This window comes from Epargyreus clarus, unplaced genomic scaffold (assembly GCF_041222505.1).
Source record: "Epargyreus clarus isolate Ecla_fem2 unplaced genomic scaffold, WU_Ecla_fem_2.2 ptg000032l, whole genome shotgun sequence".
In the NCBI taxonomy this organism is placed as follows: Eukaryota; Metazoa; Arthropoda; class Insecta; order Lepidoptera; family Hesperiidae; genus Epargyreus; species Epargyreus clarus.
In genome coordinates this window covers 3,013,373-3,032,619 of record NW_027332237.1, presented here as the reverse complement: position 1 = coordinate 3,032,619, position 19,247 = coordinate 3,013,373, and the positions used below count along the sequence as shown (strand labels likewise).

Sequence of the window (19,247 nt, the reverse complement as noted above, 5' to 3'; positions counted from 1 at the left end):
GTTTGCAGCGTTACGCGCGCCGACTGTGTCAATCAGCGGCTTACACAGAGCAAAACCGGTTCCAGTCAGCGGCAAAATGGTTTTAGTTCGCCGGCGTAGTGAATACAGTTTGCCGAAAACAGTTCATTCATGCGGACAGTTGGACATAAACAATCGACGCGTGTGGTCGTGTTGTTATTCATCGATTACATACCTACCTAACCTAACTACCCATACCACAAAAAATCTAAGTATGTCCTTTGGAACGGAAAGGTTTATTACCGAGGTACAAAATCGACCATGCATATGGAACATATTGAGTGAAGAATACAGTAATAGAGTATTAAAGCAGAGTGCTTGGAATGAAATCGCTGAAATTCTATACGCTGATTGGCAAAACTTAGAAGAAAGCAATAAAAGAAAAAGAAGTAAGTTCCATTGTATTTATTATTTTTGCAACATTCCATTTTATAAGCCGCACGCACATAGGTAGCGGATGTCTTGCAAACTCCGTCACACCATTTCGTCCTGTACGTTATAGCTTACAAGTATTTCTCTTGCCAGGGTAATTTTCCTTCGTTAAGAAAATAGTTTTTAAAGTTGTCTCTTGTTGTTTTACCAGAATTTGATACAGTAATTATTCGGCTACTTGCACTTGTAAGAGTCGTTGAGGTACGACGCGAAAGACGTGCATATCGTGATTGTTCTCTTGCTATGACAAAATTATGTAAAATACAAGCAGCTTTTACGATAGCGATAGTTGTATTCACATTAGTAGCAATCGGTGTATGCAGAACTCTCCATTTGTTTGCTAGAATTCCGAATGCACATTCTACACACCTTCTAGCCCGACTATGACGATAATTGTAAATTCGCTCTTCTTTATTTAAACTTTTATTTGGAAAAGGCCTTAAGATATGTTTTTGCAATCCGAATGCTTCATCCCCAAGAAACACGAAAGGTTGGGGTAATCCATTTGAGTTAGGCAATTTAATAGAGTTAGGAATATTTAAGGACCCGCGAGCCAATTTTTTGCCAAAAATACTTTCTCTAAATATATTACTGTCAGCGTTTCGTCCACAAGCACCAACATCAATAGCTATAAAAGAACAGTTTGCATCTGCTACGGCTAACAGAACAATTGAGAAAAACTTCTTATAATTAAAATAGTTAGACCCACTTTTTGGTGGTTTTCGGATACGGATATGCTTGCCATCGATAGATCCTATACAATTTGGATAGTTTGTTTTTTCATAATATCCTCTTGCGATTTTTAGCCATAATTCTTCAGAAGGCTCTGGCATGTTCTGTGGCTGTAAGACATCCCATATAACACAAGCAGTTTCTATTATTATTTTCCGTACCGTCGATTTGCCAACAATAAACTCCTGGGCAATTTTTCCATAACTTAGTCCAGTTGACAGGAATCTGAAAGAATATGAGCTATTGGTTATTTTTGTTTCAGTACAAGACCTACAAAAAAAATGGAAAGGATTACGCGACTATCACTCCAGAGAAAAAAATAAGGATTCCTCACTTAAAAGTGGAAGTGGGGCACCAAAAAAACGCAAGACTCCTTATTTGAATATGTTGCAGTTTTTAAATGTTTCTAGAGCTAACAACCAGACGTCCAGCAATATTATAGCTGAGACATCTAGCGACTCAGAGATTAATGAAAATGATTATATGAGTAGTTCTACTAACTCAGAAGGCAATCGCAGCACACCAAAACCAAAAAAGCTGACTATGTTTCAGGAGGCACTACTTAAATCGATGGATAAAAAAAAAGAAAACGATCCGGATATGAACTTTTTACTAACTATTTTACCGGAAATGAAGACAATGACCCCTACACAAAATTTTGAATTTCGATTTGAAGTGATGAAATTAATCAAAAATATAAAGTATGACGTACACAATAATTATGATCGTGCTCTAATGCAAACTGGGTTTACAAATAGCTATCCATATCAGTACGGCTATATGAGTGGAAGTAATACATCAAATGTTCAGAACAATCCTTCAACCTCAAACAACTTCAACTCTGCTGGCACCAGCACCATTCGAAGTTCTCGAAATAGTCCATCACATAGTTCTACAAGCTCTTCAGCAGAAATAGAAGACATAGAAGCCATATTGCGAGGTGGTTTAGACCACAAAGAGGATGAAGAATGACTTAGTCATACCTACTTAATGCTAGTTCCTATTCCAAATGATTATTTAATAAGACTGATTTTGTGAAGTGATAAATCAATAATAATCAAAACAATAATATTTACTTGTTAGGTATAATATTACAAATTTATACGTTGTTGATTTTTAAATAAAAATAATTAAAATTAACATATTTTCTTACCTCAATGTAATAGTGAGCCGTTCTTCGGGACATATTGTGTCTCTTGTGATATTATTTTTAGCAATATATTGGGTTATAGAGTTCAGCAGTTTATCAAATGTAAGAGAAGTCATATTAAAATAGTCGTAAAACTTTTCCGGATATTTCCTGAGTTCCGGATAAAGAACGTGAAATTGTCCAATACTTAATCTTTTTTGGTTTAATGGATGAACCCAGTGCTTCTTTTTACATTTATCTTCTTCCATCGCTTCTAAAATACCAATTACCTCATAAATATCCATCTTGACAAACACAACCACACCCTTCGTACAACAAAAGTAAACTGAACTCGGTTTAGTCGGCAGTGGCAGCTCAGAACAGTTTGCTTGCGACGCCAGCAAACTGTTCTTAGTTTGCCGCTCACTAGAATTTCGGTTTGCCACAAATTTGCGGCTCACGCAGTCGGCAGCGAACAGTTTGCCTACTGGGCACGCAGCCTTAATGTTACCTGTCATTTTATATTCCAAAAATCTTTGCAGACGATTTCTTCAGACCGAAGAAAGCCAATTGGGTACTTGACACTAATAACAATAAAATATGAAATATGATCGATATGATAGCTTATAAGTAAACATAAATTGTGCAATATTTAGTTTAATTTTTAATACACTATAAGTATTTTTATTTCTAAAAAGAAATTTTCGATTTTTTATCTGTGGGTTGTAAATTCCAAAACGGGGACGGTGCTGCTTGAAATGTCATGTGACGTCACCACACGCATAATAAACAAGACAAATAATAATTATATCGTTTGCTGTTAGAGTTGGTTGAATTTATGTTGTGAACCGATATAAATCCACACTATATTGTAGTTGACAGCGTGTATCTGCTCAAAGAAGATAAACAATGCAATAAATAAAAATGAATACAAAAACTTCCGCGAAATACCCTATGGAAATCACAAACAAACAACGTAAGTACAATATTCTTTACATTTAATCATTTCGGACAGTTAAAACATTTCTTAGCCGACTTCCGATAGAAGAAAGGTTATGTTTAAGTGATTATCAAGCTTTTTTAAACTATACTTATATTGTTATGTGAACTGCTTTAAGGTTATTTATTGGTTATATTTATAATTTCAGATCCTCGCGACAGCATTATATTGACGACGCTATAGGGTATGTGCAGTTTAAGAAGAAGGCAAGCTTGTGTTTCATGAAAAGTAAAAGTTGTCCTGAACACAAGGTACATCAGATGTCATGCACAGTGTCTATGATTGTATATGAAAAGGAAAGTATTAAATGGGATTACTGTCCTGCCTCCCAAGGATGCTGCAAACATGCAGTAGCATTTTTAAAGTGGAGTTGTAGAAGAAGTGAGGAACCAAAAGTTTCGAAAGTGTACAAACAGTAGTTCTTTACTTGCATAAACTACCCAAAAAGATGGAAGGAAAACTACCATACAGTTGCTGTTATTGGACTACAGATTTAATTATGAAAATGACAGTGATAAAAAAATATATTCAGTTGTTACAGAAAATAATTTTAGGAATTAAGAAAAGCATTAACGCAAGCAGCACACAAATTCACCTTAGCAAGAGCTTCAATATAACAAAGGAAATAACAGCTTCAGAATGCTTTGAGGTGATCTGTAGTAATTATTGTAACTGTAACATATGACGATAAATATATACAAAAGTTCTACTGTGTGTACTCAATAGAACCATATAAACCAAATAAACAAATAAAAGACTAATATTAGCAAATCATGTATTTTAAATTATACAGTCCTGTAAGTTAATCAGTGCACATGCACAAGCAATAATAACACAATCATGAAATAGTTTAATTGTGTCCTATTAATTACAGAATGGGCCCTTAAAATAGAATTCTCATAGACGTCTTATAATTCTATTCTTATCATTCTATATAATATATTAAATATATGAATACTTCCACTTGCTGTTTTGTTTTGATTACGTCCCGTTCCAATGATTTGGAATTGACGAATCACTCGAGAGTTACTAAATTTATTCCTTTTTCTCAATAATACTTCTTGTAGTACTCCGTGTCTTACGCGTACGGTAATTGGCTCGTTATCACACCAGTATGCAAGTAACATCCGCTCCTGCTCGTGGCTACCGCGTGACTGTCACCTCACCCGTGTGCCCGAGACAACGTCATGTTTACAGATCACAAACATTACATCCCTTTCTTATTATAAATTTATTAATCAATAATAATTTGGTTACAACATAATCACTCCATCAAGTACAATGTTTCACAACAAATTCCTTATTCAATATTACTTGATTCACTACCTTGGCCTTCATCCTGAACTTTCCATTCACCTTCTACTCTCTTCAAGTGGATTACGTTCCGTCTAAGTTTTTGTCCCGTTTCCTCATTCCTTACAACTACATATCCACCGTCCGAATGTTCTACAACATGTGGTGTCGGTTTAAAGGTGGTTGATAGCTTATTTCCTTTTTCCATATCTTTAACGTATACTTTATCCCCTTCTGAAAGTGATGGGTACTCAGCATGTCGTTTCCTGTCCCCATACTCTTTTCCTTTCTCTTTCTCCATTCTATCTTTGTCTCTTACTTCGGAATCATTAATCTTACTATTGTTGTCAAGTAAAGACGGAACTATACTCCCACATACTTTCCTTTAAATCTTCTTTTTGTAGGTGACTAATTTTTAATCTTTTTAATATATCCCTATTTTGTCTCTCGACCTCGCCATTTTGCTGAGGCCAGTAAGGTATTGTGTTGAATAGTTTTATATTGCACTGTCGGCAATATTCCTTGAATTCGGCGCTAACGAATTGCCGACCATTATCTGCTGTAATTGATGAGGGATATCCGAGACGACTGAATATTTCTTTTAGAAGTTTAATTATTTGCAAACTAGTGATTGTTTTAGTAAATTTTACCTCTTTGTACCTACTGTAATAATCAATAACTACTAGCAAGTAGTCGTTGCTTGGCAGTGGACCCAATAGGTCTATTGCAACGTCAATCCATGGAGCCATGGGGAGCTCACGTCGTTTCATAGGTACAGGGTGACTTGGTAACCCAACAAGAGTACATCCTTTACACGCTTTTACTCTTAATTCAGCATCCTTGTCTATTCTTGGCCACCAAACTTTTGATCTCAGCCTGCTTTTCATCGATACTATCCCCGGGTGACCTTCGTGTGCAGCATCTAATACACTTTTTCGGAGTTCTTCTGGTATTACAATTTTGGTGCCTCTCAATAATATTTTATCGTAAAAACAAAGCTCATTTTCAAATATTTTATATCCTTTTACCGAATCATCCCAGTCTTTATTGTACATTCCTCTTTTTACGTTTTTAATTTCTTGGTCACGTCCAGAATATTCTGATAGGATTTCCATGGGAATAGCACAAGGCCTAGACTGTTCCGCTATCTGCTGTACATAATCTTCAATTTTTCCGGGTGGGACACTGTGATATTCACAAAGTCTTGACAAAGGATCGGCTATATTGACTTTACCAGGTCTGTATTTAATATTGTATCGGAAAGCTTGTAGGCGTAGCACCCAGCGTTCAACGCGCGCACATGGTTTCGACTTTTGCCCAAATAAAAATTCTAGTGGCTTATGATCCGTAATTAGATCAAATGTTTTTCCAAACAGAAAAATCTTAAAGTGCTCTACGGCCCAAACCAAACCAAGTGCCTCTTTTTCTGTTTGGCTATATTTCCGTTCCAGTTCATTTAAAGTGCGGTTACCGTATGCAATAATTCTAGATCCTCTGCTATCATTTTGTATTAACACAGCTCCCAACCCTACAGGACTCGCATCAGCAATAACCTGTGTTTCATCATTAACGTCGTAATATCCCAATGTTGGCATGTTGCTGAGAGCTTGCTTCAGATTCTCAAATGCTCGATATTGTTCATCTTCCCATAAATCTTCTATGTTTGCTTTTTTTCCAGATTTATTTCTCAATAATTTTTTTAAAGGTTCCGTCATTGTTGATAGATTTGGCAGCCATTTATTAATGTAATTTACTAACCCTAGAAAACTTTGAAGTTCCTCCACTGTCTTAGGTGTTCTAAATTCAGCTATACTGGTCATATATTTTTTAAGCGGCTTCACTCCATCTCGTGTTAGTTCATGTCCGAGAAAACTAATCTTTTGCACCTTGTATGTACACTTGCTTTCGTTCAACAAGACATTATTTTCTTTTAAAACGTCTAAAACTTTGGATAGCCGTTTATCATGTTGATTCTCATCTTCTCCATACACCAAGATATCATCAATAAAATTTATTACGCCATCTAGTCCCGTCAACATCTTTTCAACTATTTTTTGAAATAATTCCGGCGCACACGTTATACCGAACATAAGTCTTTTGTATCTATACAAGCCTTTTGAAGTTATAAATGTCGTCAAATGTCTTGAATTAGGGTGGATCTCCACTTGATGGAAAGCGTTTTTTATGTCAAGTTTCGAAAAATATGTAGCTTTTTTAATTTTCGGCAAAAAATTATCCATGCAGGGTAATGGATGATTTTCCCTCATAATTGCGGAATTCGCACGCCTCATATCAATGCATAGTCGTATGTCGTCATCGTCCTTTAGAATAGGTACTACCGGAGAAATCCAACGAGAAGGTCCATGTACCTCTTCAATAATGTCGCTGTCCAAGAGCTCCTTTATTTTGCGTTCTACCTTATCTTCAATAGGAATTGGAATTCTCCGGTACGGTTGTGATACAGGCTTGCATTTTTCATCAACTGGAATCTCAACCAGTACATCCTTGAATTTTGGAAAAGGCTTAGAGGATTGTATGATTTCGTTTATTCCAATACCTAACTTGAGGACTCCTAAGCGAAGAGCAGTGTCCTTTCCCAATAAATCTCTTGATCCTTCTTTAATAACGTAAACTGTAGTGTGATCAGATTTCTTATTTACTTTGATGTCAGTTTCGAAAGACCCTTTCACATTCAAAGGTAATTTACTCGCGTATGAATATAAGTTTTTGTTTGACCCCTTAATTTGATTAGTACATAGAACTTTTTTCTTTTTTAAATTTTCCCATGTCTTTTCAGTAATTAAATTTAATTTACATCCAGAATCTATAAGCAACTTCAATTTGATTCCACCCATTTCACATTCAATGGTAGCTTCGTCGTCGTCATTCATGTTAAAAATATAATGGTCCTCGTCAGAAGAGTCATGTACAAAGTTTATTGAGTCTATTTCATTCCGTTTCTTTTTTATTTTAGGTTCGTCATTTTGTTTGTTTTCCAGTTTACGCTTTTGGGGTCTTGTCCTACACATTGCACTAAAATGCCCGGATTTGCCACAGGCATGACAATTTTTCCTTTTTGCAGGGCACTCCTTTGACGCAGTATGCGCATTGTATCCGCATCTACTACAATTACTTGGTCCAGGTTGACTTGTCGATTCTTTCATTTTACTAGTCTCATTTTTGTTTTTAATGTAATCTTTCTCAGTGTTATAAAATTTTTTGCGACTTGTAATTGTATTGATATCATTTGATTTTCTTTTTTGGCCATACTCTTCCAGTTGATGAGTTACTAATTCTAAAGTATTTGCTTCAGTTATGATTTTGTCCAATGTAACAGTGTCTCCTAATGTTAATATTTTTTTTCGCAGTTCTAACGAAAAACATTTTTCCACGATCTGATCAATTATATGCTCATCGGGACTAGTGAATTTACATTTTCTAGCTTGATTCCTCAATTTCACAACAAATTTTTCAAACTTTTCCCCTTCATCCTGCTTGATTTGACGGAATAAATGTCGTTCGTAAATTTTATTCTGCTTTGGAAGAAAATAGTCATCCAGCTTCTCAATAACTGTTTTAAACACTTGTGATTCATTTGTAGAATTTTCTTCGTAAGCACCAGGTAAGTTGTAAACTATTTCTTGGAGTCCTGGTCCTCCTAAAAGGAGCAATGTTGCTCTCTTTCTTCCTTCGCCTGTAATTCCTGATGCTTCCAAATATATGTGAAAAGATCTTTTCCATTGCTCCCATCTCAGAGCAACTGTAGCGTTGTCTCCTTCGAGATCTAGCTTTTCAGGAGCTGGCAATAAATTTGTCATTTTCGGAGTAGATAGATTCGGGGCGACCTGGAACCGAAGTTAGTTTCGGTGACTACTGTATACTATTAGGGCGTCCCATTGTGTAAACACGGGTATCTAGTAGTATTATATTAACGAGTACTACCTTTTCCACAATCTCACAAACACGTACAATTTACAATTTCATGTAGGTTTGTACTACCTAACACACACAATTACGTACAATTTACAATTTCATGTAGGTCTGTACTACCCAATCCACACAATCATGCACGATTTACATTTTCATGTAGGCTCGTACTACCTAACACACAATCACGTACAATTTACAATTTCATGTAGGTTTGTACTACCTAACACACGCACGTCACGCACAATTTACATTTTCATGTAGGTTCGTACTACCTAACTCACAGTATAATTATTTCAATAAGTACGTATGCTCTAAAACAGCATTAAGTTTATTAAATCACCGGAAGGAATTTAGAACTACTGAAAAATTGAGCAATCTTACACAATACAAATTAAAATCTTAAACGTCAGGCATCCGCCTAACAATCTTTTGAATCCATGTAATTATGGTACAAAAATTCATGTTAAGTAAGTCAAGGATTAATAACATTCTTATAGCTAATTTATTTAACTTTAATCCATTTTAGTCATTAATTTAATCCATTAAAACGATTAGTTACTAAAGTCGCATTTAATACACAATACTTAATTATTAATTTCAATTCAATTTACGGGTAGTTTAAAATATAACATTAATCCGCATAGCAATGCCGCGACGCGATGAATCATCGGGAACATTGTAAAAGACCTACAAAGTGTAGTGATAAACGAAACAAGATATTAAGGTTTTGTTTGGTAAATTAAAGGTACATATTTTGTTTTGTTTCAATATAATCTTTTAGTGTATTTACTAAAAATATTTTATACGTGCAAATCTTATTCATATGTATATTGAATTATTGACCCTCCGGTAATTTAACAATCTGTTCAGAAACGCTACTGGTAGCGCCATCTAGTGAGCGTCTGCCTACATATTGAAAGAAGCCGATGCGGGTGCCGTTGTCACTTTAAAATAAATTGTTCTTCGTGACCGACAGAAAGTTCGAAATTAGTTATTTTTAATAGAGTAGATAAACCTGAAGCCCCCGCATACTAAACACAATCTATTACACACATCCACTGCATAAAAACTTAAACCATTAAATCATCCATCTCAATCATATGTATGTAACATATTCATTTTTTCTTCCTTGTTTTTTCTTTTAGAATATATATAGATATATATATTATTTAACACTGACCTTTTACCTCGTCGCCACATGTAGTACTCCGTGTCTTACGCGTACGGTAATTGGCTCGTTATCACACCAGTATGCAAGTAACATCCGCTCCTGCTCGTGGCTACCGCGTGACTGTCACCTCACCCGTGTGCCCGAGACAACGTCATGTTTACAGATCACAAACATTACACTTCTCTTACATAAATAGTATAAAATGTCATTGCTTGCAAACAGAGGATTTAAACATAGAAGAATCTGCAAGTTCTTTAACGTTTATGAGATTTGGGTTTAGGAACTTGTATAAGCAAATTTGTTAGGATATTTAGCGATCGTACTTGTACACATCGTCACTGCACACGCCTTGTAATTTGACATTCTTGCGATTGTACTAATAAAAGTGAAATAATTCCAAGTGTAGCGTTGAAGTTTATTTCTATATTTTCAATGTGTTGACGTCACGCTACGAAATGACATTTGACCGCCTGTCTTGGCGTAACGTTCCGTTAACCGTAATAAAAATATGTTTTTTATTAATAAATAGCCCTTTTTTCGAAAAAATGATCAATGAAAGGCATATATAATACGTATATGAATTCATTAAAACAGTTTCCCAAAAAGTGTCAAGTAGCCAATTTCAAGAGTTTTTTTTAGATCTAGTAAGACTTCGCTTTGCTGAAAGCGCTGTTGACTGCTGTCAAGTTTTAGGGAAGGCACGAAGTCGAGGCGTGCTTGTTTGGTCGTACGTCGCTTTCATCGTCTAGTTTGTTCGGTTGACTGTTACTTAGTAATGTAAAGGTCTCGAACAGTCGATTCGATAGTGTCTTTCGACTGCGAACTCAAATGTCAAACGACTAAGCGTTTACACTGGGTTCTTTGGCATTTTTGGCGGGCAATTAAGTAACTTGTAATTGAGCTCTAAAGGCAATAAAACAAACAACCAGAAGAAATTCTCGAAATTACTTTATTTTTATGTTTTTTTATTACATAAATTATTGTGATATTAAACTAAATTATGAACTAAATTTGGTGTCATAGAGTCGACTTCCAGCCATGTATTGGCACTTTTTAAATTGAATATAATATGTAGAAGCCAGTAGTCGATCGCAGAATCATTTACTTATTTATGGATGGTAAAATACACTTGTCGCTTGGTGCCCCTTGTAATTGCATTATTCTTGTAAATGGATGCATCGGGTTTGTGCTGAAATATAGAAATAATGTAGTTTACTTTTTAAATAAGATTTAATACAATTAAACAATTATATGTATTATTGTGTTATTTCAGTAAATAATAGTTACAAATTATTATGCTGCTTGCGTTTGTTTTTTTGAAAAACATCTTAAAAGGGAGCCCTTATTTATAATATAGAAGTAGCAGACAAGCATGCAGTTCACCTGATAGCAAGAGGCTACTGCCGCTCATGGCCATCTGTAATCAACCTCAGATAGGATTAAATATTTCTACCTGAGGTCGGCCACAGATGCGCAGCTACCCCTGAGGACTGAGCTGGAACGCCTCGGAAAAGTCTGTCTCCCTTACCACACCCTTCAAACCAGAACACAGCAGCGCTTAACACTGCTGTTATAGCAGAAATAGGTGTGGCGGTGGTGCCGCCGGAGTCGAAGCACAAAGGGTTCTACCACCTTCATAATAAACAATGGAGTTACTAGGTTTACCACTTACCTATCACGTGAATGGTTAATAAAATTTCCCATAGCATCTTTGAACATAACCGCTTTTTTTGTAAACGGTCTCTGTTTACATTCAATACTGTTCAATTCTGTCTCCTGAAACGGTATTTACATTTCGTTACTTAACATTTAAATTGGCTGTTTTATAGGCGGAAAACGTAACAGATTAAGGTTTTTTACTCGGCCTTTTTTGTTCTTTGCTTTTCTTTATTTGAGGCGTGGCAGAGCGGTCACCATACCGGTTTCGCGTAGAGGGTACCGGGTTCGATCCCCGGCCAGACAGTTCTAAATAATGAATTTAAATTTCTGTTCCTGGGTCTGGGTGTTTGTGTATTTGTCTATGTGTGTGTCCATGGCACCCATGACACAGTGAATCCTAGTGTGGGTGAGTGTAGAAAGAGTTTATAAATGTAAGAGTATAGTACCTACATTGCAATTTAAGAATTTAGAGAGAACAAGTCGTTTTTTCCCCTATCATTACGTTTTTTATACTCATTTTCCTCATATGGTTATGAAAATTTGATTTAGCTTTACGAATGCTTATATCTAAGCGTAAACGAATAAACCTACCAAAACTCTTCGATTTGCATGTATCTGACTCGTCAAATTTTGTCTATATTGTATTTGCCGTCTCATTTCTTCATTTGCGCTGTCCAAGTTCCTTCTTAGTTCTGCAAACGCTGTCTTCTTTACACGGTCCATTGTTTCTACTCTTTCCTGTCTTGCTCTTTCCATTTCTTGTCTCTTTACTTCTATGTGTCTTCTGTAATCTTGTGCTCCATTCTGATAGAATGATAACAATATATTAGGTAGTCACATGTATTTTGTGAGAAATTATTCTTGAAGGTTCTAGAGCCTTCTGTGGTTTGAATCCAGTAACACCGCCATACCTATTTCTGTCTTAAGCGTTAAGCGTTGCTGTGTTCTGGTTTAAAGGGTGTGGTACGGGAGATTTACTTTCCCGAGGCGTTCCAACTTAGTCCTCAGGGGTAGCGTCGCATCTGTCGCCGACCTCAACAGTCTAATTCTATCTAGGGTTGATTACCAATGTTCATGGGCGGCAGTAGCCACTTACTATCAGGTGAAAAATACATGCTACACAGTAGGTAATTATAAAATGAACTTTTATTTACCATTTTATTTTGATATTTCCGAACTTCTTCATTCCGTATCATTTTTTCTGTCTCCTTCTGTCCCTTTTCCTCCCATTCTCTTATTATATTGTCTGTCTCTTGTGCTAATTGTTCAGCCATTTTCTTTTCTCGATAGAAGTTATTTACACATACTTGTTTTTCTATTTGAAGCGTTTGCTAAAAACATTAATGATTATTATTATTATTAATGATTATTAAACAACAAAAATATTATTACTATTAGATAAGCAAGACATTTTAAGTTTTAAGATTGTGCAGTGTTACTTAAAAATAAGAATAAAATTAGTTTGATTGTAGGTTCTTGCCAAATCAAACAGTATAAATTTTAAACAAAATTAAATTGGGTCATTTATTACGAGTGAATTGACTCGTCCCGCTCCCAAAATTTTTAGAGAAATACCTACGACGAAAATTTTGCTAAATTTGGCATATTACTCACATAAGAGTATTCTTAGTGACATATTCATAATTATGAAGAATCGTGACCAAAGTATTAAATTTTTTATATTAAACTATTGACAAAATATATTAATATTATAAATCATGAATAAACACTAACGATTTGATTCTTCATCTGCTGTCTTTCTTTTTGTAATTCTTCTATCGCTGTTCTAATCGTCTTATTATCTATCTCTCTTTCTAACTGCTTCTCTCTTCTTATTCTTGAAAGTTTCATTTCATGTCCTTCTATAAAGTTGTGCTTATTTTTTTGTTGTTGATCTTTCTTCCTTTTAATTGCTAAAATTATTAAAAACTATATTTAAAAATAGTATTAATTCGAAAAAATATATAATATTTGTAATTTACTTCATATTTAAAGTTTCAGTGAAACGAGTATTTCTTTTATAACAATATAAATAGATTACCATCAAAATAATCTTCTTCCATTTTCTTTTTCATGTTCTCCAATCTTCTATTCTCTACTTCTCTTTCGTGCTTTATAGCTTCTCTTCTCTTTTTATTGGCACTGGCTATTTGTTCGTCGTAGAACAATCTGCGCTCCACCATCTCTTGCTTCAGTCTCTCTGCTTCGTGGCGTTCATATTGTTCCTTTAGAGACATTTAATAATTATCTATTTTTATCCATATAAAAGCTATAAAATATATGGGCGAATAAAAAAAAAGGGTTTTAGTTTTTGCAACACGTAAAAAAGGGATTAGAGTATTTAACTAATGATAATATATGTGCTGTTGTACAACTAACCTCTGTCTATGGACGATAATAAATCATATAAAGCCTTAATAGACAGTTAATGAACTAGTTAATGGCCATATCACAGCCATAGAAAATTTTAACCGCCGATTACTGGCACCTTATGTCCTTGACTAATGCATCGACAATAAATTAAGTAGGTATAAAAATAAGTTTAGATTTAAAATTAAAGTTATTTATGGTCATCATAGATTAGTAAAGATTACTCACTCCTAACAAGAAAATGTACCGAGTTTTGAGAATTGAAATAGTTGCGTAAAAAAGTTTTACTACGTCTCCGTGCTAAAATGTCCCTAAAATATTTCAAGGCGGCGAAGTATCTTTACTAATCTATGATGGTCATATTGAATCTCTCTGTTTCTTTGTTCTACTTATTATTGTTTCATTAATTAGTAAGTGTTGCATAATATAGTAGAAAACTAAGATGGGAATATTGTGGTTTCACCCCGATCGAATTATATTGATTCTACCACCTTCCAAGATCATTATGATATACTTTTATTATAAATTTTGAACTCTGACCTTCATTTTGACTGTGTCCAGAAGCACTTGATGCCACATTCTGTCCACTTCTTCTGCCTCTTCTTCTATTATCTTCTTTTCTTCAATTTGCATTTTCTGCATCTCTTTCAGACGTATTTCATCTGCTTTGGTGCATTGCATGCCTTTTGCTCTGTTAATATGTTAAAAAATAAACATAAGTAGCCATATGGGCAATGTCAAGCTACATCAAGTGTGATGGGGAGTTGGATGGGTGACCACTAGTGCCTAATTTTCATAAGCGCATCAAATAGCTGAAGCTGTTAGTGTTAAGACTGCTGAAGTGTTAAGACTTGTACCAATTTTGTTGCCTACTACAATCCCTATGAGTTGAGTACAGAATTGTTTGTTGTCCTAACAATGTTGTTAAGAACGCGTCCCTCCATTTTTGGTAACAGGTCAGAACATTTATTGAATTATTTTATTTTACTTTATTTTTTACGGTACAAAACCAATTAAATAAATTAAATGCAACTCAGTCATAAATCACGCTCACAGTATCTTATGTACGTTACATTGAAGATGTCGCAACATAACGTTATCCGAGTTTGTTCATAGTTAGTAAGTTTAAATTAAGTAACATTTTCGATTTAGGCAGTATATTAAATTACATCCAGTCAACGAATGCTAGTGTCGAGTTATAGAAGAAATAAGAAAAAAAATCAAATAAACAACACCAAGAAAGAAAATAAACAAAAATACGTTTCAATACTTGCATTTTCTCCCTCTCCAGCGCCATTTGACATTGAACTATCTTCTCCCTCTCAATCTCTTGCTCATACTTCCTTATTCTTTGTTCTCTCTCTTTACAAACTCCACACTCTTTCATCGCCTGCTTCGTAACTAACTCTTGCATTAATTCTTCTTCTTCTGTATGTAGTAAGAGCTTTAGCCGCTCTCTTCTTTGTCAGAGCTTTTTCTCTTCTTTATTGAGCTTTTCCTGAACTTTGTCTCCTACTCGGTTGACTATAGCTCTGGATGATAAATTAATATTTAAATATTAGTTTTTATAATTAGGTATAGAAGGTAAGTGTGATGTATGGTTGTGAGTTGCTTTTGCCCATCATGGATATCTGTAACTAACCCCAAATAAAATAAGAGTTGGCCTGAGGTCGACACTAACTTGGAAAACGATCGAAAACGAAGTTGGAACGCTCATATAAGTAAGTGTCGCTTATCATATCCTTTAAACCACAGGCCTCTTTAAACCAAGAACACAACATTGTTTAACACTGTTAGGAAGAAGAAAACTGACTGAAAATAAAGTATTCTCTGAAAATTTATCAGGTCTAAATCCAATACGTATTATACTTTGATATGATGTATAAACTTACTGCTGTAAATGTAGTGAGTCGTAATCAACGATATCGGAAGCTTTCTTCAATTCTTCAACATTTACTAACGACTCCATGTCATATCTTTGACGGATCTGAAATAAATGAGTTCAAATATAATTTATCAATACATTTATGCTAATTTACCAAACTGGGGAATTGCTTAACAGAAGTAATATGTAGTAGTGGTAACTAGTAGTATAGTGATGATTGATAGTATTACTGATGGAGTACATTTTGAAGTCCCTACCACTAGCCCGTTTTCTGCCTAATAACAGCAGTGTTAAGCGTTGCTGTGTTCCGGTTTAAAGGATGTGGTAAGGGAGACATACTTATCAGAGGGGTTCCTACTTAATTTATTTATTTATTTATTTATTAAAGGTTCACCAACGTAGTATACACTTATATAAATTACATTGCAAAAGTTAGAAAAATAAGTCGTGTACCCACAATTATAGGTGAACACGGCATTTACAGAATAGACGCTCTAGTAGATTTAAATATAATGATAATAAGACTACAATTTACATTAAATACAAGATAAGAATATATATTACACCAGGGGTTCCCAATCTTTTGTAACCCGCGGCGCAGTTACAAGTTTAATATTCTTTCACGGCGCCCTGTGCCCTGTCCTAGCTAACTATTTGAAGAAGACAGTCGAAAGAAATAGGTAACTACAATAATGGTAGTTACCTTAGGTTGATCGAAACGAATTTAAAACACCACAATATGAAATTGTACAATACGTTATTATAAAATATTAAACGGAAAACAAGAAGAAAGACTTGAGAAAAAACAAAAATTAAATACGATATGTATTCAGTCAAATCAATGTGAAGGGTGAGCTAAGTGATCTCCGCGCAGTTTTTCAAAGCGGGGAATATCACTTGACACTGCTATTCTCATTTCTTGCTCCACATTGATCAGATACTTGTTCTTTATCACAGCTACATCTGAAAACCCAGCTTCACATAGATATGATGTTGCAAACGGAATGAAATTTTTTAATGCTTTGGATGTTAAATTTGGATATTCATTTTGAATCGATGACCAAAACGCCAATATCTGTGGTGTCCAATAATTAGAGGATCGACTCACGGCGCCCCTCTTTACTTTCTACGGCGCACCAGGGCGCCGCGGCGCACACTTTGGGAACCCCTGTATTACACAATTTTATACAATTATAATCCTCAGGGATAGTGACGTATATGTGACAGATCGCAGGTAGGACTCTTTTTCTATCTGGGATTAATTATAGCTTACATTAACCATTAGATCGTTTTAGCAGTACTGTTATCAGACAGAAAAAGTCGTGGCAGTGGTACCTCTGGGGTCTAACCACAAAGGGTTCTATCACCTTTAAAGGAATATTTTTATTCGAGAAAATAATGGTAGGGCCGTGTCGCTTTTTTTGGCTCGACTTGGCAGAGGCACTGCTGTGCCTCCAGATTTAGCGACAACAATACCCAATTATGGCACAAAACGAGTTTCAGAGTATAATAATGTCTACATACCTTCCAAAACTGAGCGGGATGTCCAAAATAAACACTTTGTTTAACTTTTGGTTTAGTTAGACCCATTGTACCTTATGTCGGAAATATTTTATAAAACTCAAACTCGCTTATTGTATAACGAGGGCCGTATCGACCCAACTGTTGCTGTGGCTACCTGTTATAAACTCGGTGAGACTGTGTTATATCAATGTTGGGTATTATCCTAACTTATATTATAAATGCGAATATGAGATGTTATCATGGATCGTTATCCAAACTGTGATGTGCTTGCTGATGACTGGAGCTGATCATGTCTGTATGCTTGGAGTTCTGTGAGTTGTCAGTATGTTAGATCTGTCTAGTTAGTGTAAGTGGCCTCGGCCGTTCTAATTAGATCAATAAAATAAATATATAAATGAGTTTGTTTGTTTGCTACACTCACGCCTTAGTTACATAAACGATTGTCATGGAATTATGTAAACATGTTGTCAGAGGACATAGAATTGGCAGGACAGTATTAAAAAATCAAAGAATAAAAGATTTAAGAAAACACAATACATTGAAAGGATTCTCAAAAATGACTCAGTTTTAAAAAAAAAAGTGTGTGTGTGTCAGCTACGACGCACGATTGGAGTTTACTCCTTACGAATGATAATTATGATATATATCGAATAGAAAAAAGGGTAGGTAAATGAACGCATCTGCTAAAATGATAAGAGAAACAAACATATATCTGTAATTATTCGGATTATTTATATTACTTCAATAATGCGTATTACATAAAGTATGTTACAAAATAATATAAAATAGGGCCATCTAGTGGCAAGTTTTATAAATTGTAAGTTTGCAAGTTTATCAATCTATGTATTTTGGTTCCAAATATTATAATGGTAACTTAATATAATTGTTTATATTAAAGTAAATTTTAATATAATATAATTATTTATATTTAAAACAATGTTAAACGTTTTATAACTTAAAACTTAATAATTATAATTTCTTTGCCATCTATAAAATATCCTTGTTGCAATTTACGGATGAAAGGAGATGTTTCATTTTCGGCCATCTTATGTACATTATATCTAAAAAACACGAATAATTTGTACAATTGAAGAAAAATACACATATATTTTGATAATCTAAAGTATTCTTGTTTAAAAATATTTAAAATAAGCATTCCTCATTGAAATATTAAATATGGCGGAATACTGTCAATGTCAAGTTTTCAAAACTGTCGATGTCGGTCAGGGAACCTATGTGTACCCCACACATAGGTTACTATACTCTTTGGATGTCGGTAATTCTGTATTTCGCTGTTTTTGTCGTAAAGTTATTGTTACTTTAGTACTTTACAACCTGGCTTTTGTTTTGGGTATCCCGTCATTATTTCTGAATTTAATTAATTATTTATAATTATTATAACAAAACCACCTTTTAAATAGTATCTGGTTTTATAGATGTAAGTGACATGTCAAATTAAAAAAGAAGAAGTTGTCAATTTGATATGTGTAAAAGTGGATATATACATATTAAATAATAGTGGAATCCAATGTAAACGTTGAATAAATATGTACTGATGAGAAGATTCCATTTCAATCCTGAATATGTTTCTGCTCTGTGCTGCTTACGATTTTGGACTGATTCTACCTTACTTGTTTACCCAGCTTATTTACCCAGTTTGTTTACCCAGTTTTATGGACTCTTGTGATTCTCGTGCGATCGCTATGGATTGTGTTGACAAGGATTTAATATCATCAGGTAAAATACATCAGTTAGTTGTATTAATCGTGAAATAATCGTTAATAATTTTAAACTAAAGGAGCTAATCTTTTTACATTTCTCTTTTTTAGATAATTACAATAGCAAGACAAGGACATTCTTGGGATGACAAAATAATCAGTTATTATTGCAACTGCCTTTTATTTATTTATTATTGCAACTGCATCGCCGGGCAACGAACCGTACTCGCAGGTAGCTGCGCTCACATTATGGCCATTGTTTGATGTTGGGTTGAGCTCGTCACAGGATATTACAGAACCTACTACATGATTGGATGAAAATATTGAGAACGGAAGATATTGAAAATGAATAAAAATGTATCTAAATGGAGAATAAATAAAATATT

General features: G+C 34.6%; 3 protein-coding genes across 3 annotated transcripts; 1 reads left to right on the top strand and 2 right to left on the bottom strand.

The window, feature by feature from the left end:
- The first annotated feature begins 132 nt into the window (after positions 1-132).
- On the top strand, positions 133-2,341 carry LOC140755073 (uncharacterized). Its single transcript, XM_073090265.1, has 2 exons — positions 133-407; positions 1,445-2,341. The coding sequence occupies exons 1-2, from the start codon at positions 233-235 to the stop codon at positions 2,152-2,154; spliced, it is 885 nt and encodes a 294-aa protein (XP_072946366.1). The 5' UTR covers positions 133-232; the 3' UTR covers positions 2,155-2,341.
- Positions 2,342-4,611: 2,270 nt separating this feature from the next.
- LOC140754946 (uncharacterized) lies at positions 4,612-9,830 on the bottom strand. The gene is made up of 3 exons (XM_073090105.1): positions 9,715-9,830; positions 6,076-8,449; positions 4,612-4,922 (listed from the first exon to the last, which is right to left on the bottom strand). Exons 2-3 carry the CDS (start codon positions 8,420-8,422, stop codon positions 4,612-4,614), a joined length of 2,658 nt encoding a protein of 885 aa, XP_072946206.1. The 5' UTR covers positions 8,423-8,449; positions 9,715-9,830.
- Positions 9,831-10,782: 952 nt separating this feature from the next.
- Positions 10,783-15,689, bottom strand: LOC140755194 (uncharacterized). The gene is made up of 9 exons (XM_073090412.1): positions 15,627-15,689; positions 15,009-15,266; positions 14,275-14,425; positions 13,406-13,589; positions 13,099-13,277; positions 12,519-12,695; positions 11,956-12,168; positions 11,378-11,481; positions 10,783-10,894 (listed from the first exon to the last, which is right to left on the bottom strand). The coding sequence occupies exons 2-9, from the start codon at positions 15,146-15,148 to the stop codon at positions 10,807-10,809; spliced, it is 1,236 nt and encodes a 411-aa protein (XP_072946513.1). The 5' UTR covers positions 15,149-15,266; positions 15,627-15,689; the 3' UTR covers positions 10,783-10,806.
- Between the last annotated feature and the right edge of the window lie 3,558 nt (positions 15,690-19,247).

Coding starts and splice junctions, on each gene's coding strand:
- LOC140755073 (XM_073090265.1), top strand. CDS start 233: ATGTCCTTTGGAACGGAAAGGTTTATTACCGAGGTACAAAATCGACCA. Junction 408..1,444: donor AAGCAATAAAAGAAAAAGAA/GTAAGTTCCATT, acceptor TTTTTGTTTCAG/TACAAGACCTACAAAAAAAA.
- LOC140754946 (XM_073090105.1), bottom strand. CDS start 8,422: ATGACAAATTTATTGCCAGCTCCTGAAAAGCTAGATCTCGAAGGAGAC. Junction 4,923..6,075: donor ATCTAGAATTATTGCATACG/GTAACCGCACTT, acceptor ATGATTCCGAAG/TAAGAGACAAAGATAGAATG.
- LOC140755194 (XM_073090412.1), bottom strand. CDS start 15,148: ATGCAAGAGTTAGTTACGAAGCAGGCGATGAAAGAGTGTGGAGTTTGT. Junction 13,278..13,405: donor GGAAGAAGATTATTTTGATG/GTAATCTATTTA, acceptor TAATAATTTTAG/CAATTAAAAGGAAGAAAGAT. Junction 12,169..12,518: donor GGAAATATCAAAATAAAATG/GTAAATAAAAGT, acceptor TCATTCTATCAG/AATGGAGCACAAGATTACAG.